The sequence below is a fragment of the Pistacia vera genome, unplaced genomic scaffold (assembly GCF_008641045.1).
Source record: "Pistacia vera cultivar Batoury unplaced genomic scaffold, PisVer_v2 Contig666, whole genome shotgun sequence".
Classification (NCBI taxonomy): Eukaryota; Viridiplantae; Streptophyta; class Magnoliopsida; order Sapindales; family Anacardiaceae; genus Pistacia; species Pistacia vera.
In genome coordinates, this window is record NW_022196519.1 from 265,006 (window position 1) to 288,492 (window position 23,487).

A 23,487-nucleotide genomic window follows, 5' to 3' on the forward strand; every position below is an offset into this window, starting at 1 on the left:
TCTCGCATCCTCCTTGTCACACCACATTATCGGAAAGTAAATAAGAGTTAAGAGTCAGTTTATAAGTCTTAAATATGCTCAACTTAGTAGCATTGTTTTAAAACCCAAACCGGATTGGTCGAACGAATTGAACCCTTATCCAATCCGGGTACATCCTAAACCCGGTTGTAGCAATTGGACACGATTAACCTGGGGTTGAACCGACGGAATAGTGCTAAATCGCGAGTCCAACCGTCGGGTCAAAGAACAAGGTCATGCTGATGTCACAGGTCCGACTGAATTTGGATTTTCGATTTTGACAATTTCATCTTTAGATTTGGATTTTCAATTTATTTTATTTATATTATATTGTTATTTGGATTTTGGATTTGGATGAAATTATTTTGCAAATTTATTAGAATTTTAAATTTTTATAACGTCATGTTGATGTCATTGGTCTGATCTGTTATAAACCCACCAGCTTAGCAAGGTTATTATATATCTTTGTTGAATTTTGGTTAAGATGCTTGACGTCTTTTGCAAAACATGTTAAGAGGCTTGATTTATGTTGCAAAACGTCTTGGAAGGGAGAACTTTATAAACCCACCAAATTAGCAAGGTTATTATATATTATATGAGTAATACTACACATACATCATTTTCATGCAATATTTCACATACAACATTATGTGGTAAGATATGATTGGCTAATTTAAAGTTAAAATTAAACTTTCACCCAATCACATCTTATCACATAATGTTGTATAAGAAATGTTGTATGAAAATGATGTATGTGTAGCATTATTCATATTATATATCCTTATTGAAAATTGGTTTAGATATGCTGCAAAACGTCTTGGAAGGTTCAGAGGCTTGATATATTTTGCAAGCCTTGGAAGGGTGAACTTTATAAACCCACCAGCTTAGCAAGGTTATTATTAGAGTAATACTACAGTTATCGACGGGTATGTATTAAATTTGTATATCGAATGACGTGATAAAATCTTGACTGTTTATTTATTACAAATTAATATTAATCAATTATCAAGATTTTATTACGTTAGTCGATGCACAAATTTGGTGTATACTTTTCAATAACTCGATCCTTTTCCTTATTATTATATATTCTTGTCAGAGTGCATTACTTGGTGGAATTTTGGTTTAGATGCTTGACTTTTTCCCTTTTTTTTTTTTTTTTTTTGGCAAGTGGGGCCAAACGTCTTGGAAGTGGTAAATATAGCACTTCATTTACTGGTCGCCTAATTGAATTTACTTCACTATGCTGCCCACTAAACCAAAAGTGAGAATTAAAAACTATTTTTCCCTGTGAAGTCATTGACTACAAGTGGATAATTAACAATCAAGAAAATTCTACTTTATTTAGTAAAAGAAAAATCTTCTTGGTGGGCTTAATTTGTTCTATGGATGAATAATAAAATATCAGGTGTCTGTCGACTCAACTCTCAAAACTCCTTTCTCTCTTTCTTATGAGATAGAAACTAAAAATGAGACAATCCATAACTTCTAAAGCTAAATTCTGGGCATCTTTCTTTCACAGTCCATTGATTGAACCACAAGTTACATAGAAGTAGGGAGTTTCTAGGAACCATTTCAATTTGCCTCGTGTATGCATATGCTTTTGTCAAAGAAAAACAACTGCAATATGCAGTTGAATTTAAGTTAAAAGTTTTTACTGTGCTTCCCACTAATCCAAAAGTGGGGAGACAGAGTTTTCAAGCTGCAGTAGTCATGAGCATCATCGAATAAGATCTTTCTAACAACTTTTTTCACAGCCATAATTATTGATTCAAGATGTACATTAACGGTGAAAAACCTCCAGGGAATTCTACTTTAGACCTTGGCCCTTGAGAGTGGACATTCCATCAGTATCCACATTAATATATTTAAATCACATGGTTGCAAACATCATAGTCTTGGCTGAAAGTTAGAAAATTTTTATTCATCTATAGAATTAAAAATTATTATAGTCCCATCTTCATACCACTAACGTCTAAAACTCCATCAAGCACTAATCATCTCGTTGTTTATTTATAAGCATCAGTCTTGTGTAATTGTACATGTCGCCAAGCCCACACTAAAACCACGCAACAATCTAATCTCATAGAGAGAAACCTTTCCCTTTGCTTTGTCCTAGCTTTCTTAGTTCCTTTTTCAACACTTTCCTTTGTTAATGCGGAAGTAACCGACATTTCCACAGACAACAAGCTCTTCTTGCTCTAAAAGCTCGTATAAGCCATGATCCTAGCAATATATTGGCCAACAATTGGTCCACAACTACCTCTATTTGTAGTTGGACTGGCATCACTTGTGCGGGCCGTCACCATAGAGTCACAGCTTTGAATATTTCTAACTTGGGTCTCACAGGCACCCTTACTCCTCAACTAGGAAATCTATCTTTCCTTGCAACGGTGGACATCAAGAACAACAGCTTTTATGGCTCTCTCCCTAAGGAGTTGGCTCACTTAAAACGACTGAAACACTTTTGTTTCAGTTATAATAGATTATCTGGCGAACTCCTTGAAACCATTTTTGATAATCTTCCCAATTTGGAATTGCTTTACTTGCATTATATTATGCTCCAGGGCAAATTACCATCCACTTTATCAAAATGCAAAAAATTACAATACTTGTCCCTGGTTTTCAATTATTTCACAGGAGCCATTCCGAAAGAAATCGGAAATTTGACCCAGCTTAAGTGGATGTATCTTGGAGACAATAAACTCCGAGGTATATATAGATATATATGTGTGTGTATAGACGAAAGCAATCTTGTTTATACTAATTTTTACAAATTTTCTAAACAACTCAATTGCGGTACAACTTTAATTTCACAAAAAAGTTGATTAATTTTTATATTTCTTTTTTTTTAGTATTTAAGAGTGTCATCTAATCATTTATTGACATCTTCATACAATGTCTCCATCGATCCGCAAGAGAAATGAACTATATGATATATTTTATTCTTCGATTTTTTTGCAGGAGCCATACCAAAAGAAATCGGAAACTTGACTCAGCTCGAGGAATTATATCTTTCATTCAATGAACTCCAAGGTATGACACATGCAATCCTTTTATAAAAAATTTAATTAATTGTAAAATAAATAGATATACATACTAGTTACAATATATATTTAATTAATTGTCAAATATAGTTTACCACTATAATAAATATATTATTAATACGAACGTAACAGAAAACATTTGATCCCAACAACTAATGTGCTTAAACATTATAATAAAGAAACTGTAATGCTAGAAAAAAGATTAAATGAATGAAGTGTAGAACTCCTATTATTAGTGAATCTTCTCTTTGTTGTAATCTAATCCGACAAATGATGAGCTCTCTCATATCTAATTTCAGGTGAGATACCAAGTGAAATTGGTAATCTTCATAATCTACAGCTTTTGGCCCTTGAATTTAACAACTTAGTTGGTATGGTCCCGATAACTCTCGTCAATATCTCAACGATGACACTACTTGCAGTTACCGGAAATAAACTCAAAAGAATGATTCTTCCATCAAACATTGAACTTCCAAATCTCGAGTTACTTTACTTGGGTTTAAATTATTTTAGTGGGACATTTCCCAACTTTATCACCAACTTATCCAAGATCTCCGATCTAGATATTGCAACCAACTCATTCTCAGGTTTCATTCCTATTACAATTGGCAATTTAAGAAATCTTTAATGGCTTAACCTAGTGGATAATTTCTTGACATCTTCAGTAAATTTGAGCTTTCTTTCCTCTTTGACAAATTGCAAGAATTTAAAACATCTAGAGGTAAAAGGAAATCCGCTCAATGGCATCCTTCTGAGTTCCATAGGGAATCTCTCTACTTCTTTGGAAAATGTTTACATGAATGATTGCAATATTAGTGGCAACATTCCCAAAGAAATCAAAAACATAAACAACTTGATATATATACAGTTACAAAACAATGAATTGATTGGGTCTATCCCAGTTACACTTGGTGGGCTACAGAAACTCCAAGGTTTGAACCTTGGAAATAATAAATTAGAAGGATCCATCCTGGATCATCTTTGTCATTTGAATCAATTAGTTGACTCGCAACTATATGATAACAAGATTTATGGATCCATACCTGCATGCTTGGGTAATCTCAATACCCTAAGAACCCTATCGTTAGCCTTCAATAGGTTAACTTCTATCATAACCTCAACTTTATGGCAACTTAAGGACATCTTGCACTTTAATTTTTCATCAAATTTTCTAAATGGATCTCTCCCATTAGAAATTCAAAATCTAAAAGTTGTGGTAGATATAGATTTGTCAAAGAATTTTTTGTTCGGCAATATTCCAATCATTATCGGAAACCTAAAAAATCTACAAAATCTCTCTTTAGGATCTAATAGATTACAGGGCCAGATTCCTAACTCTTTTGGTGACTCGATAAGCTTGGTGTTTTTGGATTCGTCTAATAACAATCTCTTTGGAGTTATTCCTAAGTCTTTAGAAAAACTCTTGTACCTCAAATATCTAAACTTATCTTTCAACCGATTGAGTGGTGAAATTCCTACTGGAGGGTCTTTTGGAAACTTCTCGGTTTAATCATTTAGGGGTAATCTTGCTTTGTGTGGTTCTCACCAACTACAAGTTTCACCGTGCAGAAAAAGCACTCATCGAAAATCAAGGACTAAAAAGGTTGTCCTATCGATTGTTTTGACACTAATCATTGTGTTCACGTTAGTTGCCCTGCTTCTTAAATTTGTGTTGATCAAATGCCTAAAAAAGCCCACAAAGCCATCTACCAATGCTGATATGTTGCCACAAGAAACATGGAGGAGAATTTCTCAACACGAACTAGTGAGAGCCACAGATGGATTTAGTAAGAATAACCTGCTTGGTAGAGGAAATTATGGTTCAATTTACAAAGGAAGATTAGATGATGGGATGGAGCTTGCAGTAAAGGTATTCCATTTGCATCTTGAAGGAGCATTTACGAGTTTTGAAGCTGAATGTGAAGTAATGAGTCATATTTGTCATCGAAATCTTGTCAAAATCATCAGCAGTTGTTCAAATGATGATTTTAAATCTTTGATACTAGAGTACATGCCCAATGGGAGCTTGGAAAAATGCTTGTATTCTGACAACTACATTTTGGACATATCCCATAGGTTGACCATAATGATCGATGTTGCATCAGCTTTGGAATATCTCCATTTTGGTTACTCAAATCACATCATTCATTGTGACTTAAAGCCCAATAACGTCTTGCTAGACGAAAATATGGTTGCATATTTGAGTGTTTTTGGCATCACAAAGCTCTTAGGTGAAGAAAACTCTATGACACAAACACGGACCCTTGCCACCATTGGTTATATGGCGCCAGGTAATTGTTTGTAATTTAATTTTTTTTATTAAAACTTCTTTGTTACTGTTTTTTTTTTTTCTTACTAGAACAAAAAAAAAAAAATTAATGATTTATATGTCCAATAATGAAAGTGCATGTGATCACTATCAGAACATGGAAGAGAAAGAAAAGTGTCTAGAAAAGGAGATGTGTATAACTATAGTATCATGCTAATGGAAACATTTACAAGGAAGAATATAACGCCCCACTTGAGATACGTAGCCATTGTTTATGGTATAGCCTAAAGGGTTATTGAATTGCTCCTAAATGAGTTTGTATATTATTCATGTTGTTTGGTTGGCCCTTGGTTGAGTTTATGTTTTGGATTTGGTTAAGTGTTTACCCTGGAATTGATCAAGACTTGACAGATTTTGGAGTTGTAGCCTTCACCGGGGCGAGGAAGAAGCTTCGCCGCAGCGACGTCAGCTCTGTGATTTGCGACGTCGGCTCTGGAGTTCTTCGCCGGGGTGACAGATAATTCTTCGTCACGGCGAAGGGCCAGCTAAGTTTTTGTTTCAGTTTCTAGAGAATTCTTTCCTAAGGAAAAAATGACCATTTTACCCCTAATTAGCAGGAAAAGTGGAGAGTAAAATGTAAAGAAATTTCATGGAGAATAGTATAGAATGGGGGTGAATTTGTAAAGAAGTAAAGGATAAAGGTAAAATTTTCAAGAAAGAATAAGGGTAAAATGGGAAAGAGTGTATATTATTTGAGCTAATAAGAGTTTAGTTCTCTAAACCCCTTCATTTTCCCTTCTTCCACCGCCTCTTCATCCCTCATTTTCTCTCAATTCCTCACTCAATCTTCCAAGGGATTTTTGAGAGTTTTGAGTTGGAATTTGACAAAGAATTGATCCTAAGAAAGAAGAGGTAAGAATCCTTACTCTAGATATGAGTTTTATTTATGTAAAGGTTAAGTTCTTACTAAGTTTATGCTTAGGAAATAAGGGAAAGCTAAGGTCCAACAAGAGTAGAGAGCTTTAGTGAAGACTACTCAAGTATGAGGTAAGTAAATCCAACTCAGGCTAAAGTTTAAGAAATCCTTGAGTAGAGATTTCTTTATGCATGTATATATGATGCTTGTTGAGAAATTAAGTAAAGATATATGTCTACTTGTTGAGAAATGGAGTTGAGATGAATATTCATGTTGTGTTTGTTGGATATGCTTCCTTTATGAGACGTGTTGATGTGTGATGAGTTTGAGATGAAGTTGGAGGAGATTGAGTAAATTTTTGGGAGTGTTCTCCTATGATAGGAACCATGTCCATAGAAGGGAGTTTCTTTCCATTTTGGATGGTTACAAAGAGAAATAGAATTGTAGTTAGAGAAGATTTTTTGTATGCACATGAGTTGTTTGATGAAATGCCTAAGAGAAATATGAGCGTGAGTTGTGAACCTTAATTCTTGCAACATTGCATATTAGAATTTCCTAAGTGCATTAATGAGCATGAACCATCCATGTGCATTAATTGTACATTGAGAAGTAGCTTAAGAAAAAGTAGAGAACTTTGTGAATAGACTACTCTAAGAGTTAAGCTATACTATGAGTACTAACTTGAAAAAGAGATGAGTAGTAGCTTGAGAAAGAGTAGAAATCATTGTGAATAAACTACTCTAAGAGCAAAAGAGGAGAATAGAGTAGGTTGTGCGATGGGGAACCCGTGAGTGATGAGTAAAGTCATGAGAGTGGGTGCTTTGTGATCCCCAACCGTGCCTCCGGTAAGATGGGGTCGTGACCGTCACGAAGAGTGGAACATGAGGTTCCAGCCGTGCCTCCGGTATGATGGGGCCGTGACCGTCACAAAGAGTGGAACATGAGGTTCTAGCCGTGCCTCCGGTAAGATGGGGTTGTGACATTCAGAGAGAGAGAGAGAATACACTCACGTGGCCAAGGGTTCTGAATCCATGCATAACCGAGTCCGATCGGCAGAGAATGAGTAGAAGTCACGAAGAGTGGGTTGGTGTTTTGTGATCTCCATCCAGCCGTGCCTCCGGTAAGATGAGGTCGTGACATGCAAGTAAGGAAGAATGAGCAAACATGAGAAAGAATAAAGAGAGACAGTGAGTAGGGTCATGAAAACTGGGATGAGTACCCAGCCATGACCTACAGTAAACAGTTAACAAAAAAGAGTTATGAGAAAGAGAGATGGGAAGAGAATCAGTAGAAGTCACGTAGAGCTGAAGAAGTCCCAGTCATGCCTCCGGTAAGATGGGGCCGTGACATTTAAAGAGAGAGTTAGTAGAAAAGAATTATGGGACATGAGAAAGAGATAATAGAGAGAATTAAGGATGAGAAAGCTTGAGAAAGAATGAGAGAGTTTGAGCTAGTAAGAATAGAGAGTAGAAGAAAGAAACATGCAGTTCTTTTGCATTAATTGCATGTACATCTCATACATGCATGCACCATGATTTCTTCCATGGTTAGTGAGAGAATGATGAGCATAAGAGAGAACCATGATTTTCCTTCACGGTGAGTAAGAATAAAAGAAGAAGAAAAGAGAATAAGAACAGAGAGAAAGAAAGAATAAAAAGAGCAGAACAGAGTTAAAGGAGAATAAAAATATTAGCAAGAAAGAGAAAAACAATGAGAATTAGAAATAGAAGAACGGTAGAGTAAGGAAAGAACCAAAGAGTGAGTTGTGGGGACAGGTAGTAGAGGATTTACTTACTGAGCATTGTTGTGCTCACCCCACTGTTCTTCCCTGTTTTGCAGGAATTAGGGGCAGCAATCGGATAGACGTTGAAGAGCGGAGAGTATTGGCACTACTGCCCACCAGTTATGATATTTTGTATTAAGTAGAAAGTTTTTAATACATAGTATTTTGTATATGTAAAGAATTATATTTTATGAGTAAAGAAAAGTTTGAGCCCACTATCTTCCATACGCTATGTATATCTATAATTTGCATAGTATATATTATAAGAATAGTAGTAAAGAGCAGGTGTTACAAAGAAGCAAACAGATGAAATATTTACTAAAGAAATGAGCTTAAGGAGTTGGGTTGGTGAATCATTATGTAGCACAATGAAGCAAGTCTTGGACACAAATTTGCGAAGATGGGATGATGACCATTTCTCAAGCAAGGAGGAATGTGTGTCATTTATCTTGAGTTTGGCTATGGAGTGTACAAGAGAATCACCTGCAGAGAGGGTGAGCATAAAAGGAGTAGCAACAAGACTCATCAAAATTAGAGTCGAATTTGCAAAAATCGGAGCAAGAAGAGGCAAAAGGGTTTAAAATTTACGTTAATATCATTCTATTTTCATTAACAATAAAGTTTGTTTAGGTGATCAGCCATACCCTTGAACCTTTTTTTCGCTTATGTTATGTTATTTAACTATTGGCTCTTTTGATTTGCAGAGAGAAATGGATGAGCTTGCTGCCAACTACCCATGAATTGAACAGCCCTGTTTCAAATAAGTTATGTGTAAAGATGAAGCAACCTTTAACTTTTTCTAAGCCTGTGATGACAAGAAGAGCTTGTATTGAGTTTTTGAATTTAATAGACCTTAATGTACCGAGGACAAACTATAATGGGTTTGAAAAGTTTCCCATTTCTAATGAAGATGAATTTATTTTCTTTTATTAAACTTTCTTTTTTATTTTTTTTTTGTTATTTAACTCAAAAATCAAGTGAAGTAGTAAAATTTTATAATAGAATGACTCAATCAATATCATTCCCTTACAATACAATCATGATTGTTCATTAATTTTGATTTTTAATACCAAGTAAGACTTTTAAAGATAGAAAAAACAAAAAAACCAAATTTCAATTAAACTTTTCTTGTATCAAGAAAAGCAAAATTTTGTTTGTTAAATAAAAGAACTATATATTTTATGATCATTGGTAAAATTTCCCATTTCCTTTTTGTTTTCTTATTATTAATGTTCACATGGTAAAGCCCATCACTTTTGGCCCAAGGCTTTCTAATACATGGATATTTGATAGTTTGAAATGGCTTTCTACGCGAATGCATTTACTATCGTGTTATTACAGTAATATCATCGCCCTAATAATGACTTAGCATTTTTCTTTGTTTTGATAAGGACCTTTAACATCAAATTTTGTAACATGTTACCTAATATGGGGGTGGAAAAAACCGGTTAACCGAACCGGTTAACCAAAAACTTGAACCGAACGTTTTCGGTTTAAAAAAATATTGAACCGAAACGGTCCGATTCGGTTAAAAACCGGTTATGAACCGAACCGAAAATTCGGTTTGGTTACCGGTTTTAAACCGGTTAATATTGGGTTCATTATTTAGCCCAATTATGAATTATGGGCTGCTTTTTTCGGCCCAATTTGGTCGTCACACTCCATTTGGCCCATTTTTTTTTCCAATTTTTTTTTTACTTAGAATTAAAATTTGCTTTACCAAACGATGAAGGAGAAGGAGGCTGAAGTCCAATCATGGTGTTCTGTTCTCGCTTCTTATCCAATCTAAACAGAAAAGCTGTGAAAGAGAAGAAATGGGAGAAGACGAAAAAAGAAAAAAAAAACAGAAGTGAAAGGAGAAGAAGACGAAAAAGAAAAGAAAAGTGGAGAAGGAGACGAAGAGAAGAAGACGAAAAGAAAGAGAAATTGGTGAGAGAGGAAGAGAAGAAGACGAAAATGTGAAGATATTGAAAAAAGAAGAGAAGCATGAAAGGAGAAAGAAAACGAAGAAAGATAAAAAAGTTGGTAGAGAGGAGAGAAGAACGAAAATGTAGAAAAACTGAAAAAAGACAGAGAAAGAAGTGAAGGAGAAGAAGAAGAAGAGAAAGAAATAGTGAAGAAAAAGAAGTATTTGCGTGAGAACCAAACCCAAGAAAATCGCACAGTAGCAGACTGCGTCGTCGACTAATACCAAGAAAGGGGGGGAAAAAATAAGGGTTTTTTTTATGTTTTTATTTTTTTCAAAACCGGTTCGGTTAACCGGTTTAATTATTTCTTAAACCGTTAACCGAACCGAAAATTCGGTTTAATTATTTTTGAAAACCGAAACCGAACCGATTGATTTGAAAAATCGGTTTTTCGGTTCGGTTTCGGTCCGGTTTTTCGGTTCGGTTCGGTTTTTGTTTTTTTTTTTTTCCAGCCCTACCTAATATGACATGTTCCATTTTATGATTTGTATTTTAGAATTCTATAGTTCCATGTTATAGTTTTGGATTAATTTTATTTACCAGTCTACTACTGTTGTTATATATAATATGAATATAGAAAAATGATCACATGATTCTATATAAAGTAAAACCTCTCTATAGTGATAATAATTCTACATAGTCATAAAAAATTTTAGTTCCATTTTATATTTATAATAGAATAAACTCTACATTGTAATAAGTTATATTTTTTCATATTATAATTTTTCATATCCCACCTTAAGGAAAATTGTCTCTACATAGTAATAATTATCTGTATATTATAAAAAAAATATGTTATATAAAATTAAAGGTTTAAAATAAAATAAAATATTTATTAAAATTGTTTGGACAATTATTTATGTTTTAGAGTTGTTATCATATCTTTACCTTACAAGTACGTAATAGCTCGTTAGCATGGATACCTTCTTGTTGAAACAAAATATTTTTATTTCTCAAGCATGTTTAGAGCTTCATGGCACATGACTTTTTGTATTTTCGTACTATTATCCTTAGGATTATTTTCTTCTCTTCTTGTCTATTGCAACAATGATTTCTCATTTGGTTAAAGTATACACAATTTGTTACTCATTTGAATAATCGAAGAAGACATTAATATCCATTCGATTAATGTAGTGAATTTTTCAAATCTGATCACTTAATTCTATAGACTCTTTAATTCTCCTTGTCCACTTTATTTGTAACTTACAATTCATTGACATAAGTGATCCTTATTTTGCAGCGCTTAAACCTTGACAATTGTCTGTGACTTCACACCAATTGACCAGATCAACTGATTTACAGTTTCATCAATGACACTTATTTTTGCTGATTCTAAGAAACATCTTTTATCTGTTTCAAAGTAGGCAATTGAAACGCTGTATTGAAATTCTATATTACTAAAATATGAATTGAAATCCTAATATTTTACTGCTAAAACATAATTATAATAAGAAATCAAAACTATAATTTTTGTAATTATACCTCCATTAAGTATGACTCTTTATAGTAATAAAATTAGTTAGTCCCAACCAGGGGCGGATTCAGCCCAAATTTGAAAAAAATTTTATAATATACAGGCCATAAAAAATTGTTAATTAACATATATACCCGACCCCCTTCAATTTTAAAAAAAGAAGAACTATTACATACCATTTTTAAAAATAAGAACTATTATACATACTGTATATCTAGGTTTACAAAAAAACTTGTTATTAAAATATATATATTCCAAACCCACATTATATAAATGTTTGAAACTCTCTCCAGTGTTTTTCTGCTGGCTTTAACTTTTTTTTTTTTTTTTATGATTTTATCCTCAAATTCTTTACTCTTTCTTTCTCTTTCTCATGTTTCGCTCTTAAATTTTGAAGACTAAAATTGTTAAATTTTCACTACTCAAGGTGTCATATTTGCTCCGTTTTTATATTATCGATTTTAGGTATGTGTATGTTCATTTCATTTAGTTTATTTAAGATTGAATCATTTTTTTTTCTTTTTGAGGTTTTTTTATCTAATTTGAGAGAAAATGATATTATTCTTGTGAGTTTATTTTGTATTTTCTGTCTAAGAATGAATCTGTTTTCTCAAATAAAACTTAACTATATTTAAGCATGTTATTCTTCACCCTTCACCCACCACTTTCCTACATTTTAAACGTCACCGTTCAATTGTTCAAAATTTATAAAGAAATTTGAGTTACATCTATATTTATCTAAAAATATTTTCCCTCTTTTATTAATTCATATTAAAAGTCAATGCAACGTTGACTTGTTTAAGTTTTGGTTGACTTTAGCTTAATTGGCTAGGTTTGATCAATGCTATAAAATTTATACATAATCTTTTAAAGGAAAAAAAAAATATTAAAAGAAGGTTTTGTTCAAGGTTTACTCAACACTTTTACTCAAAATTTTGCTTCTCAAGATTTATTCAAATAAGAAAATATTGTGTTATTGTATATTATTTTTTCTCGGGTTCTTAATATTGTATTTATTTTTTTTTAATTAAGGTTTGGTGATTTTTGAAAGTTTTCACTAGTTATCGGTAAATAATGCATAGCTGTGGAGACCCCCTGGATAAAAATTCTAGATTCGCTATTGATTCTAATATTATAACTATAGAGAGTTTACTGTATAATTGAGGCCGTGAAAATTGTAAAACTTACGTTACATGAGTAACGTAAATAACGTGATTTTCATCAGTTTAAAGTTGATGGTCCACGTTCTTTGTTCAGTTTTCAACGCTTCAGTTTTCAAACGTTTGGATTTAGGGCAGCCATTAAGCAACCATAAAAGCTTGATGGAAGCTTGGTTATGAATATATTATTTTGGTCCCTAAGCTCAAGAACACAATATACAGAAAATACACCATCAATAGAGTGTCTTGAGAGCTTAGAAGATCCAAAATACTACTCGTGAGTTTGTTTCAATGGCTGGAGGTAATTCTTGATTCCTGGTTTATGTTAAGAATATTATATTCTTTGATTTCCGTCTAGATTACAGATAAATATCTTACAGTTGTATCAGAGCCATATAATACCTCTGCCTTGATGTTTTGCAAGAATTTTTTGAAGCTCTCTGTTCATGGCCGTTTGAAATTTTTTTTTTAAATCAAAGTTTGTCTTTTAGTTGTTTTTTTAATGAAAAAAATGTTATAATCATTAGGAAATTGGATTTCTATCATTTCTGGGCTTTGAAACAATTATTTTGGAGTTTAAATAGTGATTTCCATCCGGGTTTGGCTATTGGGTTGTTTTGCGGTCGGGTATCCAGTTTAGATCCGATCAAAGGTTGAAGACGACTATAGATGACATGTCGTTTTTCCTTCAGTTTTGAAAACGACATGTCGTTTTCTTGTCAATTAAAAAAAAAAAAAATTTAAGATCTGGCGTGAATTGAACCCGTGATCTGATGGAAAGAGATCTGCTACTGGGCCAAACAGGCCACTTTACGTTTTTGTCATGTAATTAGTAAAATCATATTTATATTGTTTCATTCTGCTCTTTTTAATTTGCCTTTATATTAATTTTGGTTTAATTATATGCATTTTTGGATAAGTTAAATTGTGCCGAATCCTAAATTATTATGCTCATATTTATCTTTCATGAATTCATTATTCTTTCTATTGCAATTTTTGAATGAGTATATATGGATAATGCATAATATTAAATGTTATGCATATATTATATTTTTCATTATGCAATATTTTTTATGCTTATGAAAATTTTGTCATAATATAACATATTAGTATTTGATTATGTAATTCGTAATATTAAGCTAGTCTTTATGAGATTTAATGTCTAGTGATCCATATAATTTTAATTAATGAGAGATGCCACAGCATCTTTAATTAAATAAAATTATATATTAGATTAATTAGGATCACATAAAGATATTAGACATTAATTGTAATTAATTATACTTAATATAATAAATTTTTTCCCACAGGAATTTTTTATTATTTATATTATTATTAGGATAAAATATCAAGTTATTCATAATTTACCCACAGGAATTATGAATTTAGTAAATAATTTGATAGTTTTATCATAAAGTTTAATCATAAGGAATAATGATCTGCTTGAATTAGAAATTTAGCCCCCAGGCAATTTTATGTCATTAGATTCAATTTTTTAAGCATAATTTACATTGGTAAAGTATGATATTTTGTTTAGGCCTCGTTTTTAACAAGCATGTAATCTATAATTTTATGCAGTCGTACAACCTGCAAATTTCTCTGATATCTTTTTGATATCCCTGAACTTAAGGGAGATAACATAAGGTTTGGAAGGAAGAGTTCTTCTTAATTTGGGGTGGATGGACATAGACTATGCTATTAGGAAAGACGAACCACCAGCACTCACTGATACTAGTACTGCAGCAACATCACGCTTTATGACGATGGGAGCGATCTAATCGTCTTAGCGTGATGTTCATTAAGACTAGAATCTCTGCTAGTATCCGTGGTTCTGTTGATCAGCATGAAAAGGTCAAAGACTTGCTAAAGCCTGATGATCAATTTGTCACTTCAGACAAGGCACTAGCAACACCCTGATCATGAAGCTCTCATCCCTAAGGCTCACCGATGTGAGAGGTGTGCGCGAGCACATCATGCAAATGGGATATTGTGGCTCAATTGAAGAATCTCGAGGTTGAATGTCAGATTCCTTCCTGGTGCACTACATCTTGAACACCCTTCCGCATCAATATGGACCCTTCAAAATCTCATACAACCACATAAGGATAAAGGTCAATTAATGAACTTATGACCATGTGTGTTCAAGAGGAAGGGAGACTGGTGATGGAAAATGGAGAAAGTGCAATGCTTGCAACGCATGGAAAGGGAAAATATCAAGCCAATAAGAAAGGGAAAGGTAAAATGCCTCCCCAAAGTGGTATCAAAAGATTCCAAGTGTTTCTTCTGTAAAAAGAAGGGACACATGAAGAAGGAGGCGCCAAATTTCAGAAATGGCTTGCGGACAAAGGTAATCCAACCTCATTTGTTTGTTATGAATCTAATATGGTTAATGTCATATTAACACATGGGGGATTGATTCTGGATCAACAATCCACATTCAAATTCCTTGCAGGGTTTGCAAAACCTAAGGAAGCAGTAGGAAGTGAGCAAGCATCTATCAGGACACAGATGGGCTTGCATGTGGAACTGTAGGAACTTGCTATTTAATTTTAAGTATGCTTTGTTTTAATGTTAGAAAAGACCTTTTATGTTCCAAGTTTTTCTAGAAACTTGATTTCATTTCAAGGCTTGTACCCTTTGGATATCCTTTAATTTTTCAGATTCATCTTTCAACTATTTTATAAATCTGATTGTGTTGGAATGGCACTTTGTCTGATGGTCTTTACTGCATTAATTTACAAAACAATGCCACTTATGATTCAATGCATGTTCACATTGGCACTAAAGATGTGTTATTAATAGGACCTCCTCTAAATTATGGCACAGGAGATAGACATATCTCCATAGATAGAATTAAGATTAGTAAATGAAGGAGTACTTAATACTCTGGATTTTATTGATTTTGAGACTTGGGTGACTGCATAAGGGAAAGCAACCAACAAGTCAAAGAAAGGTGCCAGAAAGTTCGGACATATTAGAGATCATAGATGATTACTCACGATAATGTATCTACATGATTCATACAATACGAAGCATTAGATGCCTTAAAATCTTTAAGGCTGAAGTAGAGAACATGTGGTAAGCAAATTAAGATCGTAAGATCAATAAGGGGGAAATATATGGTAGATCACACAGGATGGACAAGCACCTGGACCATTTGCAAAGTTTCTTCAAGATCATGGGATTGTTGCCCAATACACCATGCCTGGTTCACCGACCAGAATGGTGTAGCAGAAAGAAGAAACCGAACATTGTTGGACATGGTGCAGAGTATGCTTGCAGCTCCATCTTCCTAAATCCTTGTGGGCTGAAGCACTTAACGCAGTGTATATATTGAACCGAGTTCCAACCAAGGCTGTTCCTAAAACACCATTTGAATTAGGAAAGGTTGGAAACCGAGTTTGTGACATATGCACGTTTGGGGATGCCCGTCTGGGTGAGATTTATAATCCACAAGAGAAGAAGCTGGACCCAGGACCATTACTGGGTATTTCATTGGATATGCTGAAAGGTCTAAAGGTTACAGATTTTATTGTCCATCTCATAGCACTAGGATTGTGGAATCAAGAAATGCAAAGTTTCTTGAATAACTTGATCAGTGGGAGCGATCAACCAGGAACATAGTTTGAGAATGATCATTCAGAATCTCAACCTTCCACCCAAGTGATAAATTGGTCATTGTTATAGCACCCCTCAAGTACAAACTGGTGTTGAACAACCAATCATGAAGTTCCACAAGCTGCTGACAACATTCCGTAGATCAGTTAGTTCAAAGTTGCCAAGAACTTTTGAACAACGAGTTGAACCACTACTTCTTCGGAATATGGGTACAACATTAAGAAGATCTACTAGACCAAGGAGATCAGCAATTCCTAATGATATATTGTGTATCTGCAAGAACTGACTATACATTGGAGCCGAAAATGTCCCGAGTTCTTTTCACAAGCCATGAGTTCAAAGAATCAAAATTATGGTACAATCCATGAAGGAAGAGATGAATTCTATGAAGAGTACGAAGTCTGGGATCTTGTTGAGTTGCCTAATGGTGTAAAAGCCATTGGATGTAAATGGGTCTTTAAGACAAAGAGGACTCATTGGGCAACATTGAGAGATACAAGGCAAGACCTCGTTGCTAAGGGATTCACTCAGAAAGAAGGAATCGATTACACGAGACTTTCTCTTTCTGTATCTAAAAAGATTCTTTGCGTGTGATTTTGGCATTAGTAGCCCTTGAGTTGCAACAAATGGATGTGAAAACGGCATTTCCAATGGAGACCTAGAGGAGGAGGTTTATATGAACACACCTGAAGGATTTTCCTCTAGTGATGGTGAGCACTTGGTTTGTAAGCTCAAGAAATCATATACGGTCTAAAACAAGCATCCCGCCAATGGTATTTTAAATTCCATGGGGTAATTACTTCATTCGGTTTTGTTGAAAACTCCATGGATCAATGTATACCAGAAGGTTGATGGGAGTAAGATATCTTTCTTATTTTATATGTAGATGATATTTTGCTTGCAACCAATGATAGGGTTTGCTACATGAGGTGAAACAATTCCTTTCTAAGAATTTTGATATGAAGGATATGGGTGTGCTCTTATGTCATTGGCATTAGATCCATAGAGACAGATTTCGAGGTATTTTGGGTCTGTCTCAAGAAACCTATATCTAAGGTTTTAGAGAGATTTCGAATGAAAGATTGTTCACCAAGTGTGGGCTCCCATTGTGAAGGGCGATAAGTTCAATTTGAACCAATGCCCAAAGAACGATTTTGAAAGGGAACAAATGAAGAACATTCCATATACTTCTGCTGTCGGAAGCCTGAGTATGCTCAGGTCTGTACAAGGCCTGACATTGCATTTATTGTTGGAATGTTGGGACGATATCAAAGTAATCCAGGTTTAGACCACTGGAGAGCTGCAAAGAAAGTGATGAGGTACCTTCAAGGAACCAAAAACTACATGCTTAGGTATAGACGGACAGACAATCTGGAAGTAATCGGTTATTCAGATTCAGACTTTGCTGGTTTGTTGATTCACGCAAATCAACATCGGATATGTTTTCATAATGGCTGGTGGAGCTGTATCTTGGAGAAGTGTAAGAGTCCTTGACTGCTACTTCCACTATGGAAGCTGAGTTCGTTTCTTGTTTTGAGGCTACTTCACATGGTGCATGGTTAAAGAGTTTCATAGCTGGACTTAAAATTATGGATTCCATTTCTAAACCATTGAGAATATATTGCGATAATTCAGCTGCTGTCTTTATGGCTAAGAACAATAAAAGTGGAATCGAAGTAAACACATTGACTTAAGTACTTAGCCATAAGAGAGCGTATTAAGGAAAAGAAAGTGGTCATTGAGCACATAAGTACTGAATTGATGATCGCTGATCCTTTGACCAAAGGCATGCCACCATTGAAATTCAAGGATCATGTAGAGGAAATGGACTTCATTCCACTATAGTTGTATATATAATGTTTGAATAAAACTCTTATTTACTGTGATTTTTTTCTCATATTCATATGCACCTTAATTTCATTTGAGAAAATTCTCTGTAGGACCAAGAATAACATAGGGTTTATTCATTAAGTAAGGTTGTCATATAAAAGTAAACTTGAGAAATCAATGCATTGTAATACATGGAAGATAATACTCGTTTTATTTTGAGGACTTGTCGCCATGATTCGTGTATTTGTTTCTTAATGAAATAATGGTTAAAATGTGGACCAAGTGGAGAATGTAAAACTTACTGTACTGAGTAACGTAAATACGTGATTTTCATCTTTAAAGTTGATGGTCCACGTTCTTTGTTCAGTTTTCAAACGTTTGGGATTTATGGCAGCCATTAAACAGCCATTAAAGCTTGATGGAAGCTTGGTTATGAATATATTATTTTGGTCCCTAAGCTCAAGAATACGAATATACAGAAAAATACACCATCAATGAGTGTCTTGAGAGCTTAGAAGATCCAAAATACTACTCGTGAGTTTGTTTCAATGGCTGAGGTTTCTTGATTCCTGGTTTATAGTTTAAGAATATTATATTCTTTGTATTTCCGTCTAGATTACAGATAAAATATCTTACAAAAATTGAATAGAAATTAGCTTTTACATGGAAATTTGGGGCACTGTGATTTGTGGAAAATTAGCAAGAAATCAGCTTTTAATGCATTTCAAGTCCTCCACAACTACTTCAAACTTATCCTCAATTAATAAAAAGGACCTATCTACCTACTTCCAAGATCCCATTTTCTTTTAAGTCCATTTCTATTTGATAGAAGAGAGACTTATGTTAAGATTATTGTTTGTTTGCAAAATCTTCTTCAATTATTACATATCCTTATTGAAATTTGGATTTCGATGCTTGACTTCTTTTGCAGAACGTCTTGGAAGGTTCAGAGGCTTGATTTATTTTGCAAAACGTTTTGGGAGGGAGAACCTTATAAACCCACCAGCTTAGCAAATCATATATCGGTGTTGAATTTTAGTTTAGATGCTCGACTTCTTTTACAAAACGTCATGGAAGGTTAAGAGGCTTGATTTATTTTGCAAAACGTCTTGGAAGGGTGAGCTTTATGAACCCACTAGATTAGCAAAATTATTATTATATATCCTTGTCGGAGTGCATTACTTGGTGGAATTTTGGTTTAGATGCTTGACTTCTTTTTTGTAAGTGGGGCAAACGTCTTGGAAGTGGTAAATTAGAGAGAAAGTGGTAAGAGAGATGGGGACAAATTCAAGTTGGGGCGTTGGAAATAATCATGTTGTTAATTGTTTCTTCTTTTTTGTCATTTATTATGGAATTTAAGTCAATTAGTTGATGGTTTGTAATCCTGGGTTTGGGAAGAGTTGTTTCAAGTTTGGGATTCTAGTTTAGCTCCCACACACCAACTGTTCAATCAATTGCCGCACTTGGGGTTTTTTGCAAGACAACTTGTTATACAAGGATTAACGTTTGCGTACCAAGGATACACTTTTTATGGGGTTTTTTGACATACTCGCATATTATAATTACATGATATATGGACAAGACTTACACAAGCTGCCATGGTAACTTGTAGAAAGAAGCTGAGTCAACTGGCTATAGCTTGATTGCTGGTCCAGGGAAACAAATGAGAACCACCCAACACCTCCCGAAGAGATAAGAGAAAATTCTTCTGAAGAAAACGTCAAATAAATGACAAGTCAATAGGCTTCTATCAACACAAATTGGGCCCCGGTTATGGTGACTACTAGTCACTCTACTTTTGTCTTTGCTAAAGATTATTTCTACGTCTCATTGTTTCATCGTCTAGGCGATGAATAAGACTTCTTACAACATCTCGCATTGCATGAGCCCAAAAAGTTAATTACTGACTTACCCCCTTTTTTTTTTTTTTAACTGAAATAATCTAGAGTAATACGAAATCAAAACAGTAAAACACACACAAACCATAAATAGTAAAGAGAAAGAAAATATACATGCAATTTATCCTGGTTCATCCAATTAATAGATTACATCTAATAGAGTTAATATTATTGTTGTTGATGCTCAGTTCTTGCACCAACGAATTTTTACGTGTATGACGTTGGTTGGCTGTTCAACACACGTGAAAAAGGAAAATATAAAAGCGAAATAAATGTAGAGGGAGTTTTTTAAGTGGTTCGGATGCTAAGGTAGCAAGTCCTACGTCCACTGATTTGCATTGATATTAGTGGGTGTCAGGTCGCGGTCGCGAGCTGACTTACATAAGACGAAAAAGTCAAAGAAAAGTTTACAAGAGAGAGAGATTTCTTTTTCTGTATGAAAAATGGCCGAATCCCCTTAATGAAGGGGTCTTCCTTATTTTATACTGAGCCGAAGCGTATAATCATCACTAAATCCATGGTTTGGTGTGCTTGTCAGGAGGTAATCCGGCTTTACGTCCCATTTCCCTTTTTCCAAGCTAACATCGCACGACTTGTTGCAGGAAAAGGGACGCGTGTGGGCTCCACATCACTTGGCAGGTCTGACGTGTGCGTACTGCTCTGACGGGAGCAGGTCGCCCTTCACGTGACTTTCCCACGTCAGCCCTTTATTTCCTTGGGCATAACAATTGTAATACTGACTCACCCCTCTCGTTACAATGAAAGTAATTTGCACTATGATCTGCTATCACTCACATATAAGAGAAAAAGAAGTTTATATACAGTAGAACCCTTCTATAGTGATACTCTATATATGAATAACCTCTATATAGTCATAAAAAAATTATCGTTCCAATTTGGACCAGTTATAAATAAGAATAAATTTCATATTATAATAAGTTATAATTTTTCTAGGTCTCGTCTTAAGAAACTTACCTCTATATAGTAATAATTATATGTATATTGCAAAAAATATATGTTATGTTACATCAAAAGGTTTAAAATGAAATAAAATATTTATCTTAAGTTATTTGAAAATGATTTATACTATAAAGTTGTTACCATATCTTTTATCTTGTGGCTACATAATAAGTCGCTAATATACACACCTTCTTATTGAAGCTAAAATATTTCTAACTTCTCAAGTATGTTTAGAGATTCTTCACACGAAACTTATGATATTTCCGTACTATCATCCTCGGGATTATCATCTTTCTCTTCTTGTCTAATTCTAGTAATTTTTTTCTTTAGTTAAAACATACATGACTTGTTACTCATTTAGATGATTGAGACACATTAATATTCATTTGATTAATGTAGTGAAGTTGTTGAATCTAATCACTTAATTCTACAATAACTCTTTGATATCAATTTTTGTTCTATCCTAATGCTACTAAAACAATGAATTAAAATATTAATACTACTAAAATATGAATGAAAATCATAATACTACTAAAACATGAATTATAAAATAAGAAATTTTTTTTGAATAAAAAAATAATTATTATAACTACAATTCTATTAAGTTATAACTTCTTCATAGTAATAAATTTAGTTGATCCTAACATTATGACTATAGAGAAGTTTTACTGTATATGCTTTTCATCAATTTAATGTTATAGTTGAGAAACAGTTTCAAGTTCCCCATAAGTAGTTTCAATCTGACAATGGAGGAGAATTTCAAGCCCTATTCCCTACTTTAAGCATTCTCCAGTTAGTACTCATACAGTCATACTTCAAGTCAGCATTCTTCTGTTTCAGAGCATAGTTCTCAACACACAATGACTGCCTCTTTTTGGTTCTAGTGATTCTTAAGCTAGTGGTTCCTTTACAGATCCTTCAAGTATAATTTCTTCCGGTCACACACACCTGTATCAGTTGATAGCATTGTTCCTATTCCTGAAGTTCCATTTCATCTTGAGCTCAATATCGCTCCCCTCTAGGCTACTAGAGTACATTTAATGCAAACAAGATCTCTTACCAAGAAGGCTGCTTAACAAGCTCTCTCTACTGCTCTTTTAGCCTCAACAGTCATTAATCCTCAATTCACCTTCTGCTTTCTTTTCCTTCTCTCTCCTCTATTCTCTGCTTCTCTCTCGGGTTTCTTTCCCTTCTTTGATTTTCAATTTCTTATGGAGGATTTTTAATTCCCAAAAATTAGAAGTTTAAAGTTTATAATGATAAACAGTAGTCCACAGATACCGATTCTCATACCTATTGGAGTGGCCCAAGTTTATAGTTTAGCTCTTTATCAAGTTTCATAATTAAGAATCCTTGGCCCATTACAATGCCGCCTTCATCTACTTGCTAAACGCTTTTCATCCATTTAAGTTTTACCAAGATCGACATGTCATACTCTAATGGATAAACTCAGATTCTCACTACTCTACACATTTGACTGAGTTTGATATCTGAAACATTTATTCTTAGATACTGGAGTTTGGGATACAAATGTTCAAGATATATACGAGGCCACATTCAAATCCCATTTTCGCCACCTTTCGACTATTTTAAAGGGGTATTTGATTAACAAAATTATATTTGAAGTATTACTACACATTTTAATAATGTCAAAAGAACATAATGGATATAGAAAACTCATTTGAACAATCATATAGAATGTACATAATAAGATTCACGTATGTAGTGTTTTATTAAATGGAAAATGTCGAGAATTTCCTTTCAATTCCCATCATGAAAATATCTATGTGTTATGCTTGCATCTTAAAAGGTTCTAGAACCAATTTAATGTCCCCGGTAATGGAAATGTAATACATAAGGAAATACTTGTGTTCAGAAGATCTGTAGAGTGAAGGATCAGCCAAAGCTTATGCAGGCTTTGTAGCTCAATTGTCAGCAAGAGTTATGAAGAAAGCTGCAGTTGTCCTGGCATCCTTAGAGTTCGTCACAGCTCTATTTTCAGCACTCTTCAGTTTGTTGTTACTGATAATCTACAACCCAAAATTCATATACACCTTCTCAGTTCTCACATTAATTCAACCAAAAAGTATTCAATGACACAAGTAAACCTTTCTATGAAATTCTTCATTGAAAATCCGATTTTCTCAGCAACTAACCAGACAAATAAGTATAACACTATTATTCTTCTCTTAGTCGTTTATCGAACAAGTGGTGTACGCCGGAGTTAAACACATAAAATATCGAAATAATGATATTTGCGCAGGCTTAAAGAGAGGAAACAGTAGCTTACATTTGTGAACTTTTCGCGCTTAAACTTTTCATCTCCAATCTCTTAACATCTGAATTCTCACTTTGACCGCCTGAAGAAAGTAATTTAATAGAAAACGTTTGAACACAAGTGAGATTTGAATGACCAGATCAGTTACAACATGAAAATAGTAGCACTTACAAATCACACTCTATACATTACTGAAAAAAGAATAATACATAAATTACTTACATTTGTGAGCTTCAAAACACGGACTGGAATCGGACGAGAAGATGGTGGAG

The 23,487-nt window shown here is 34.0% G+C and overlaps 1 protein-coding gene across 1 annotated transcript; it reads left to right on the forward strand.

The window, feature by feature from the left end:
* The first annotated feature begins 2,968 nt into the window (after positions 1-2,968).
* On the forward strand, positions 2,969-8,907 carry LOC116112729 (receptor kinase-like protein Xa21). Its single transcript, XM_031398842.1, has 3 exons — positions 2,969-3,051; positions 3,362-5,353; positions 8,735-8,907. Exons 2-3 carry the CDS (start codon positions 4,783-4,785, stop codon positions 8,746-8,748), a joined length of 585 nt encoding a protein of 194 aa, XP_031254702.1. The 5' UTR covers positions 2,969-3,051; positions 3,362-4,782; the 3' UTR covers positions 8,749-8,907.
* Positions 8,908-23,487: the final 14,580 nt, after the last annotated feature.

Coding starts and splice junctions, on each gene's coding strand:
- LOC116112729 (XM_031398842.1), top strand. CDS start 4,783: ATGTTGCCACAAGAAACATGGAGGAGAATTTCTCAACACGAACTAGTG.